The 12,039-nt window shown below is 35.6% G+C and overlaps 1 protein-coding gene across 1 annotated transcript in view; it reads left to right on the top strand.

Moving 5' to 3' along the window:
- Positions 1-12,039, top strand: part of LOC149801418 (RNA polymerase II elongation factor ELL-like) — a 103,983-nt gene that overhangs the window by 79,585 nt on the left and 12,359 nt on the right. Inside the window, exons 8-11 of the mRNA XM_089955516.1 lie at positions 609-696; positions 2,473-2,650; positions 5,987-6,038; positions 9,957-10,128. Coding sequence (XP_089811642.1) covers positions 609-696; positions 2,473-2,650; positions 5,987-6,038; positions 9,957-10,128 — 490 coding nt within the window. The remainder of the gene's footprint in view (positions 1-608; positions 697-2,472; positions 2,651-5,986; positions 6,039-9,956; positions 10,129-12,039) is intronic.

The following is a 12,039-nucleotide window of genomic DNA, read 5'->3' as shown; positions in this document are numbered from 1 at the left end:
TTTCATTTAGGTTCAGCTAGATATAACAAGAAGTCCTTTGGTGAAAACCCCATGTCAGTATGACAATCCACCTAATCATATCACTTTGGAAAGTAAAATAATTCCTAGCCCTGGCATTGGATGATTATGTTATGGTTCAAGACGGTAATTAGGTCCATCAGTCCAGCTTCAGATGGGTCCAGTTACTGTATATACTTACTTAGAAGATGAGTCCAACAGCAAACTGATCAGATCCAGATCTGCCATCGTGTAATGCACCAGCAGATTTGGATTTGTGCAGTTTGTTAGGAGTAATCAGTCAAATATACAACCTAGCCCCTGTTCTTCAGGTACTTTATGCTACTGCAGATCAAGATCTTTAATTTTGCAGTTTGACTTGACTTGGCGAGTATATTTGGTACTATTAAATGGATTGTTTGTGTCCTAGAGTTTTCTAGCCATAAGAGGGGTAAAACTGATTACTGAGTGAATAATTTGGCATGAACTTTGTTGCCAACCTTTTTAAAGTAGATTTCATGCTCACCAGTGTACCTATTCTATGTGAATACACTCCCAATGTTTTTGTGTGTATATATTTTTCAATATAATTCATATATTTTTATTTACAGAAAACTTCAAAGTGCCTGTTCACCTGCATCTTCCCCTGCCACTAGCAACCCAGAGAGTCCTATTAGTTCATCTACTTCACAGCCTCAGGTCAGAAATTATGCTCTATGTTCTCAGATTTATTTAATACAGTCTTAAGCTTGAACTCAGAAGTTTATATGTCAGTTGTTTTGGTGTTTAGTGGAACATCAATACATAAAGAATTTATGATGCTGGCATCAATCCAGGCTGGCCTGGGCATGGTGAGAACCAGTAACATTTGGCTTGGAAGTCCAGCATGCAAACTTCAGCCATGGCAGCTTCCAGACACAATACTTTATGACCACAGCTCAGGAATGATATGAGCTTGAATTCATAACGTTTCAGACTTTTTGCCACCACTCCGGTGGCCTAGTGGTTAGAGCATCTGCCTTGGATGCGGGAGGTCATGGTTTCAATACCCAGCTGAGTCATACCAAAGACTTGCAAAAATGGTACTACCACCTGCCTCACTTGGTGCTAAGCATTAAGAGGTTAGTGTTAGGACTGGTCAACCTGGTGTCAGGATAATGTGACTGGGTGGGACATCGTGCTATATGTCTGCAGCATGATACCCCAGTGCTAGACATCATTATAAACTGTTACACTGCAGACATCATAGTGATATGACTGAAAAAATTGTTAAAGCTACAGTAAGAATCCAAATCTCTCTCTCTCTCTCACACACACACACACATTCATTTTGCTTAACCTCAGTCATTAGAAATAATTGTTCCACTATATGACCAATATCAGTTAGGCAAGCGATCTCAGGCACACTTGGGTCTCTTGTTCAGACTGTTTACTTGAAATCCAGTCATTAGAAATGATTGTCCCACCAAAAAAAACAGACTGTTTTTTTCAGAAGTAAACTTTGCCAAACAGATTTGTTTTATTGATAAGCTGGTTAGTTAGTGAACCAGTCTCTATTTTTAAAGAAAATGGTGCCAGATATTAAGCAAAATTCTTTATGGTGTGAGTTGTGGATGTTTTTTGATTGAAAATGTTAGAGCAGATGGATCTTTCCAAACTTCTGAACATGTCAGATCAGTATAAGTGACAAATCATCACCACTTTACAAACTTTAGAAGAAAAATATGAGTAATGTAATACAGCACTCTGAGCACCTGACCATGATCATTGCAGAATTCCAGTTCATGATCATTCAACGAAAGTTACACGTGTAGAATAGTTGAAGCGAGTACTGAATATAAATAATTTTTCAGTATATTTGTGTTTGTATTCTGGTTCTAATCGATATGGATTTTATCCTTTGTGATAAGAATTTTGACCAGCTGCAGAACCAGGTTAGTAGTATCTTTTTAATACATGCTGTAATTATAGTTTACACTTTTTACACTCAAATTATACTTTTTGGCCACTTATGATAGCAATAATTATGCATATACCTCCCGGGGAGGTTGGCATGTATGCAGTAGATTTGAAACCCTTTCAAGGGACACTGCAATCTTATTTCATGCCTTAGGAACTTGGTTAATATTAATACTATGTAAGCCATTAGAAGACCTAGGAAAGACTTTAACCTTTAACTAAGTCGAGTCAAACTGCAAACAACAAAGATTCTAATCTGCCATGGCATAATGTGCATGCAGTTCAGGGTCTGTGTTGTTTGTTCTACTGATCAATCCTAACAAAGTGCATAGGCCCAGATCTGCTGGTGTATTATGCAATGGTAGATCTAGGTCTGTGTTGTTTGTTCTACTGATCAATCCTAACAAACTGCATAGGCCCAGATCTGCTGGTGTATTATGCAATGGTAGATCTGGGTCTGTGCAGTTTGCAGCTGGACTTGGTTGTATATATAGTATTCTGTCCCTATACTTTCAGAAAAGGGTGCATGAGGAACCAGTTGTACCACATGCCGTGAAGAAACCACGAATCTCACACTTTGAGAAACTGAAGAAGGAAAATAAGCCCATAAATGGTTTAACAGAGAGTGATAAGAGGGACGTCACTTCCACCACCGGAAACCATGACAGTCAGAGTCACAAAGAAAACATTGCTGGTAACATAGAAATACTTGTCAGTGTATTTATTATGGAAGTCTAATTTTCAGCCCTGTGAATGATAAAACATGGGGATCACTTCTTTGGCAGCATCAGTGGCATAAACAAAATAAAGATTTTGTGTTAACCTCTTCATAGAATGTTTACAGCACTTGCTGTATTCAGCTGAACTTAGGGGATAGGATTACTGGATAGTATAAGTTTGTAACTCATGTGCCTGGACTCATGTCTTGCCTTTGTAATACTTTACATTTTATTGAACCTTTGTATGGTAAAACCTCAAAATGAAGACCACTGTCTGGACTGTGAAAAAGTGGTCTTAATTGAGAGGTGGTCTTATTTTGGGAGATATATTTGCTCTTTTGATTTGTAAATGAGACTAAACAAATGTTATTATGTAGTGGTTTTATTTGGAGGTAGTCAAATAGGGAGGTTTTAAGAAGTGGTTGGTTGGCTTTTTTGTTGGTTTTATCAGCATTTTCAACACACTATTGCTATGTCAAGCTGAGACAGTGGTAGTTAAGTGCCTTCCCCAAGGACACAAAGAAACAGTGTTTGAGTGTAGATGACTTCAGTAGATCATTCCAACCCAAGTCATCGTATTAAGCTGTGTGGTTAAATGGAAAGTACTGTAGATGTAATGAAAACATCATGTTCAGATAGAAACTGGTCATTAAGTTCTTTACACCATTGTCTTTTATCTTTTGGTTAAAGATATGTGTTGTATCTGCCAATGATAATTTGTTTGGAAGCACAATTTAGTGAAACTCTCTTAAATAAAAAGGCAATGAAAAGGTCATCTAGATCTGACATTTTTCATATGCCCGAATGTCAAAATTTTAAGGTCTTATTTTCTTTCCAGAGTCTCTTCAAACTGATCAATTCACCAGTGGTATTTCTTAATTCATTATATATATATATATACATGTGTGTGTGTGTGTGTATATATATATGTGTGTGTGTGTGTGTGTGTATATATATATATATATATATATATATATACATACACACACACACATGTGTGTGTGTGCATGTGTGTATATATGTGTGTGTGTATGTGTGTACATATATATATATATATATATATATATATATATATATATATATATATATATATATATATATATATATATATATATATAAACCTTGAGGATAAGGATAGACTTTATTCTTTATTCTTTTCCGGGCTTTTTAAATCCCTTTTTAGTTTTCACATTGGTAGTATAATGTAGACCTTAAAGTTGGTTACTGTGACTATAGAACGAAAGTTTTAGTGAATTGTATAAGGATTCTTCTGATTTAACTTCTACAATAATATCCTACCAACTGCATGACTTTTAGAATAATATCCTACCAACTGATTTAACTTTAGAATAATATCCTACCAACTGATTTACTTTTAGAATAATATCCTACCAGCTGATTTAACTTTTAGAATAATATCCTACCAGCTGATTTAACTTTTAGAATAATATCCTACCAGCTGATTTAACTTTTAGAATAATACCCTACCAACTGCATGACTTTTAGAACAATATCCTACCAACCCTATGACTTTTATAATAATATCCTACCAACTCCATAACTTTTAGAACAATAAACTACCAACTGATTTAACTTTTAGAATAATATCCTACCAACCCAATGACTTTTAGAACAATATCCTACCAACCCTATGACTTTTAGAACAATATCCTACCAACTGCATGACTTTTAGAAGAATATCCTACCAACTGCATGACTTTTAGAAGAATATCCTACCAACTGCTTGATGTTTAGAATAATATCCTACCAACTGCATGATTTTTAGAACAATATCCTACCAACTGCATGACTTTTAGAATAAGATCCTACCAACTGCATGACTTTTAGAACACTATCTTACCAACTGCATGACTTTTAGAACAATATCCTACCAACTGCATTACTTTTAGAATAATATCCTACCAACTGCAGGACTTTTAGAACAATATCCTACCAACTGCATTACTTTTAGAATAATATCCTACCAACTGCATGACTTTTAGAATAATATCCTACCAACTTCATAAATTCTAGAATAATATCCTTCCAACTGCTTGACTTTTAGAACAATATCCTACCAAATGATTTAACTTTGTGAATAATATCCTACCAACTGCATGACTTTTAGAATAATATCCTACCAACTGATTTAACTTCTAGAATAATATCCTGCAAACTGCTTGATTTTTAAAATAATATCCTACCAACTGATTTTACTTTTAGAATAGTATCCTACCAACTGCTTGACTTTTAGAACAATATCCTACCAACTGCTTAGGCCAGGTGGTCTAAAGTGCTCACCGTTATGAATCACTGCCATCTCACCTCTATCGGCATGGGTTTTGAGTCTTGGATTGATCCAATATGGGTATGTGAGAAAGCATGCCAGTAGCTTTCGTGGGTCGGTGGTTCATTCCAGGTTTTCCAGGGTTCTTCTTCCACCATTAATACTGGCCGCCATGAATAGCCTATCTTGTGCTGAAAAATGGCATTAAACCCTACAACAACAACAACAACAACAACAACAACCAACTGCTTAACTTTTATAATAATATTGTATGTAATTCATTTTGTTACCCCATTGACATGACAAAATGGCAGATCCTGGTCAAAATTAAGTTGTCCAACTACAATTTTTATATAGTGATAAAAAGAGACAGTAAAATGGATACGAAGAATACAAAAATGGTAGCAACTGCAGTTGAAGCATTTAATGATTATTGAGCATCCAGGTCATTTAGTACATTTGTCAGGAACAGTGGAAGTGGGTGAACGTGATCATGACCTGGATAAGGTTTACACTGAGTTAATAAATCAAAGAAATGTACAAGACAATCACTGTAACGTCTCCTGTCATTGATTGTGGAGATATTTTTGGTTCAGATGACTGGAATTAGATATTAAATATGCTACTATGATAAAGTTACTATGCACTGTGGAAATATTGGTTGGTAGTGTTTATACTGTTAAACTCTTGTATCTGTTTTGTTTAGATACCTAATATAACAGAACAGTTATGAAGTTTATAGGGGGTCAGTAACTCAGTTGTGTTAACCTTATCAGAAGTGATGTTTCCACGTAGTTACGGTATTGTTGGACCAAGAGATATCCCATCTTAGGATACAACATGTAAGGATATCTTGCAAGGAGTTTTGCTGTCTCTGTCATTCCTTGTAAAACCACCCCATGTTCATTTTGTACATTCTGGCAGAACCAGGACAGACTTTGCTAGGAATGATGTAGTTGCTTATTCATATTTGAATGAAGTGACTCACAAATCACATTAAGATGTTTCCACTTTTGTGTTTCAGTGAAAGCCATAATAGAAGCCTCGTCTACATCTGATACCCCAGAATATATAACGTAAGTAATGTTTCCTTGTTCAAATTAGATATGTTAAAATACAACCAGACTTTGTTGTAGTAGACATCAGCATAACGTCAAGAACAAGGGGTACTAGTTATATAATCACTTTGATAGGAGGACCACCTATAGTACAACTCCCATAGCTTGTGTACCCTCTCCAAGTCACTTTTTGCAACTATATATATCATTTTGGATGTTACACTTACCTTTAAAAGGCATTTATTCTCTTTATTTCGCACCTGGTCCATCAAAATTCCATTGAAGATTATTGTATAGATTCTAAAAATGCTTAACAGCTAATTCATTGATAATGTACTTCGACATTTTTAGGCACACTCAGGCAAGCAGGGTTATCATGTTTAAACCGGTTTTTGTTGTGCACTTTGATGTAACAGCGAATGTGCCTGTGAATGGAAAGAAGTTGTACTACAAACATAAACAGATGCGACAATATTGTCATTAATAAACAAAGCCTGGGAAAACACTGGCAGAAAAAAATCAGCACACAAGTCCAATAACTTGAAGACAAATATATAACTGTGTATATATTTTTTGTATTGTATGTCATATCTTTTATTTCATTTTGTACATAATACCTATTTTTCGCTCACAAGTATGTTTCTTCATACATGTAAGTAACAGTCGAAACATGGTTGTCAATTTAGATGTATTTTAGTTAAATTTTACATCATGCTAAATTATCATTTTGAAGAAATGTCATGTACAAGTTAAGAATAAAACTTATTGTATGTTACTCCTATCCCATTTATAGTTGAAAATCCATACAGGAGATGAATGAAAATTTGCACTACTTCATGTTCATGCGATTGTACTTTGATTCTATGTGCACTAGTAATAGTTCAATCCAATATCAACTTTCTTGACCCAGTCTAATGCCAAACTACCATTGTAAAAGTCGATAGCGATCAATAATTTTCATCTGGAATTTTTTTATGACAATTCTTGCGCAGATCACTAAAAAATCACAATTGAATAAACATTGTTTTAAATTTTAAAACTAAAATTAGTTTTACATTTATATCAGTAAATGCGCTTGAAATACCCTTGTGACGTTTACTATAGATATAAAGGCCAAGTTTCGTAAGTCCAATTTATACATACATTGATCCATCTTTACCTGCATACAGAGACTGTCTGTTCATAATAGCTGTCTTTTGCTTGTCCCCCAAGTGGATATTACACATAGACTATAATGTAAAAATTGATATAAAAGTTACCTCTTTTAAATAACGCCCCTCCCAAATGGTGAGGTTTCTGCAACTCCTAAGGGTGGTTGTGATATTGTCATATGTCAAAATGGCCACAGTCGCTTAACTGGCTTGAAGCAGCTGTTCCGTTTTTTGTGCCGTTTTTCATGATATATGTGCTTGTTGTCTGTCTTTGTCTATGTTATTGTGTTCATCATGCATTGGCTGTTCAGTTTGTGTGCGTTTCTTCATCTCCTTGTTTTGGAAATGAGAACAATTAGACTTTTTCTCAGCTGTCTTGCTCCACTGCTACAACTTCAGGACATAAGCGACTAAAAGATAAGATAGTGTTAAATCGGACCGCCACTCAGGACATAGTTCTAGAATAGGAACCGCTGTATCAAGCTTTAAACCTAGAATGTGGAATTAAATTTGGGAATCAAATATATACTTTACATTAGGGCACCATTTTTTTCAGTTAAAGCAGAATAGTAGGAAAAGAGAACTGTATGTTGATACAGGTATTAAACTATTTATAATATGCATTAGAATTCTGACAATAGGGAGTTTCAGAGTTATTAGTTGAATGGTAAACAGGCAAGATTCTATTGATTTGTATATATTCATGCTGACAGTATTCTGCTTTGGCAATTCAAATAAGCCTGAGATGTATCTGCAACACCATTGCAGTTGATGGTACTTGAGGCAGTTCAGCTGTTGTAAATAGTACATAATAAAATCACATGCTTCGATTGTTGACCATTAGCATCCTAAAAGTTGTCATAAATTAGTATACATGTACGGGGATAAATATCATTAGATTAATAATGAATCATTTGAAGAATAATTTTAACAGTCACTAATAGCAGTTTGAATTTAAAAGTATCATATAATCATGCACTTCAGTTCACACAGTTGACCGCTCCGGTGGCCTAGTGGTTAGAGTGTCTGCTTCAAATACAGTAGGTTGTGGGTTCGATCCTCGGCCGAGTCATAGCAAAGACTTATAAAAATAGTACTAACAGCTGCCTCTACCAGATGACCCCATTACAGGCATACCTATGTCAGAGGCAAACACAAGAGCTCATATTGTCCAAGTCACTACCAAATGGATCCAGGACAGGCATATATAGGTCATAGACACAAGGGCTCATGTCACTGTCACTACCAAATGGGGCCAGGACAGGTGTATCAGGTTCCAAGTCACTACCAAGAATGGGCATACCTTGGCCAGAGGCAGACCCAAGGGCTCCCATTGTCCAAGTCACTACCAAATGTCCCTAGAATGGGCATACCTTGGTCAGAGACAGATCCAAGGGCTCCCATTGTCCAAGTCATTACCAAATAGCCCATGAATGGGCATACTTATGTCATAGGCAGACCCCAGGACTAGTAGGTAGTTTTATATAACTGAGTAATAAGAAATAGCTTGATGTATATTTTGAAATTAAGATATCATGAAATACATATATGACTTGCGTATTTATTTTCCATCACACTTTCTTTTCTGCCCTAGAACTATAAATAAGCCTTTTGGGATTGCATACCACATAATGATGGGGGTGGGGATGTTCTGTCCTCAAGTGTCAAGGTAATGGTTCATTGCTTTAATTATTCCATGGAGGCACATGACAACTATCCCCAATCTGTTTTCCATGTCAGATTAAGGAAATTTCTACATATTAGGTCAGGGTCATCAAGGAAAGTTATACACATTGGGTCAGGGTCATTAAGGAAAGTTATACACTTTGGGTTATGGTCAGAATAGGTTAAATTGTACACGTCGGATCAATGTCAAACAAAAAAATAATCTCTTAGACACACTTTGAGTCAGGTCAGACCAAGAAAAATGTTACATTGGATTTGGTCAGACAAGAAAACTTTTTTCTTTTCGCTTACATTTGAATGTCGCTGTTCATTTAGTATTTGCAAGCAAACCTTGAAACAGATGTATGTTGTTTTGTCTGTGTGTGTGTGTGTGTGTGTGTGTGTGTGTGTGTGTGATGGTGTATAGTGTTAGCTTGCAAATATTGATTGAATAGGTAGCTGAGACTCTGAGCTGCCAGTGTCTTGAGCCATAATGTTGATCTGGGTCTACAATAGCAGAGATCTGATCTGCATCCAATAAGCCATATAGAACTGGGTTTTCAAATAACAGACTTTCATCTCTCATTGAGTTAAGACATTTGGTAGATCTATTAAGCCATATAGAACTGGGTTTTCAAATAACAGACTTTCATCTCTCATTGAGTTAAGACATTTGGTAGATCTATTAAGCCATATAGAACTGGGTTTTCAAATAACAGACTTTCATCTCTCATTGAATTAAGACATTTGGTTGATTTATTAAGCCATATAGAACTGGGTTTTCAAATAACAGACTTTCATCTCTCATTGAGTTAAGACATTTGGTAGATCTATTAAGCCATATAGAACTGGGTTTTTAAATAACAGACTTTCATCTCTCATTGAGTTAAGACATTTGGTAGATCTCTGTTTACAAACTTGAGATACTCTGATTTCCCAGTCTGTTAAACTTTATGGTAGATCTGGGTTTATAAAAAGCTAAGATTCCAATTTGTGTCTTTTATGCCATTCTGGTAGATCAGGCTTTACAAACAGCAGAGGCTCTGATTTGCCAGTGTATTAATCCATATGGCAGATGTAAGTATTCAAAGTTGATAGTATGTTATATGGTATTTTGCAGCAAATACACAAGAATAGTGAACCAAGAGCAGCGACATGTATACAAGGCTGACTTTAATGATGAGTATGAGGAGTACAGAGAACTTCATGCCAATGTAGAGAAAGTGTCAAAGAAATTTGCAGAGTTGGAAGTTTTAATTAGAAATACCCCCAAGGGGACAGTAGCTTATGAGGTATTGTGTAAACATCTTGCCATCTATCTATCTCTCTCTGTCTATATGCCTGTCTGTCTGTCTGTCATTCTATCTGTCTCTCTCTGTCCATCCATAATGAAAATCTAATGTAATCTAATCCAGTCTTTCACTTTTATTACCCATATTTGAGGTCTTTGACATTTATTTTTGATGCCCTGGAAAAGTCCTTGAATTTCAATTGAGTGAAAGTATACCTACCCCAAATAGAGTGAGATCCATGCATATTAATTAGGAGAAATTGTATCAGAATGGCTGAAGCCACATTTTGAATCGGGGGTTTTTGATCAAACTTGAAATATGGACTTATACAGGTCATATGCCTTTCTTTATGAACCATATCCACACGTATTAAAAAAGCCCCAATGCTGCAGTTTCTTGCAGAAAAAAGATATTGGTCTTAAACGTCATTGGGTTCAGTTAAATCCCGATAATATTGATGTTTCATCATTATGAGCCATATAATTTCTCCCTCGAACCACTGTAATCATAAGAAGCCAACACCATGCTATATCCGATTGTCTTCAGCCCAAGTTCATCCTTCAAAGTATTCTAGCACACCAGTTAATCACCAGTATTCGCATGAGTCTTAGTTTTATCTAATGCACACATTTTCTTCTCAGCTCGGCTTTAAAAAAGCAAGCTTGGATATCTTCATTCCCTCTTGAATCAATTTGTGTGCCACATGTGAATGTTGTTGTTATTAGATTATAGTCTGTAATGGCATTTGTCGAATGTATCACATTGCTACATATGGAGCACTCCTGAAAAGAACGAAATGACAAGCAACTTTGATGACTGAATTAATGGGTGGCACCTCTTGCAACTAAACTGTATATTTGAACATCATTTAAACATGATATCCTTATTATTTCAGAGAACAGTTAATGTCAGATAGCTCTTTCAATAAATCATTTACTTCCTTCCAAACTTTAGTTACATTGGAAGAATGGACAAATTTGTGATAAATGGTGGCATTGGGGCTTTAATGAGGGCATCTTGTATTTGATTGGCTGAACTTGTGACCAGTATGGAGCTTGCATTTCTGGTCCAATTTTGATTAAGTTTGGAACATCTGTTATGCTATCACGATCTTGGACAAATTTGATAAAGCTTGGATCATATGCTTATGTTGTCAGGATCTTGGACAAATTTGATAAAGCTTGGAACATGCTTATGTTGTCAAAATCTTGGACAATTTTGATTAATGACATCAGAAGTCATACAGACACATGATATCGACAGGAAACAAATTTCCAAAGTTGTTGTACATAGAATTTGGACATACTGTATATAGAAGTCACTTAATGTTGGTAAATAAATATAATGCACACTTCATTACCAGCATATTTATTCTGAGAACATTGAACAGAAACCTGTCGGTATCACAGCAGGATGGAGAAAACCATTTTCAAGAAATTCCGAGCATGTGTCAGCCATGTTTTTGTTGGTGTCATGTGACTACCACATTGCTGTGCTCTCTGCTTAGTGAATCTGGTTTTCTTCAACTTGCTGCAACATTTACAGTATTTCGGTCATTGGTTTCACAATAAGTATTTTGAGAAGTTTTGTTGTTTTTTTTTTCTACGAAAATTACTTGACTTTCATTTATATGTTCAATTTGTTTTCCTACAGCAACACTAGAAATGGTTTATTGTTGATGTGACTGTATGACCCCTGATGTCATTGACATGTAGGTTGCAAGAGTTGTTTAGTCATGTGACCAGGAATGCAAATGGCCAGATCCAGGTCAAACTTCAGCAATGATGTACTTTTGTCTCGTCTGTCAGCGGATTAAAGACATAACGAATGTTATGATTGCAATTTCTGAGAAAATGAATCGTATTCCTATCAATTTCTTGCTGGTATATCTCAATGAAAGGTTGTTCAAGT

The sequence above is a fragment of the Sinohyriopsis cumingii genome, chromosome 4 (genome assembly GCF_028554795.1).
Source record: "Sinohyriopsis cumingii isolate HCF-2022 chromosome 4, ASM2855479v2, whole genome shotgun sequence".
NCBI classification, from domain to species: Eukaryota; Metazoa; Mollusca; class Bivalvia; order Unionida; family Unionidae; genus Sinohyriopsis; species Sinohyriopsis cumingii.
This window is presented reverse-complemented; position numbering and strand designations above follow the sequence as displayed.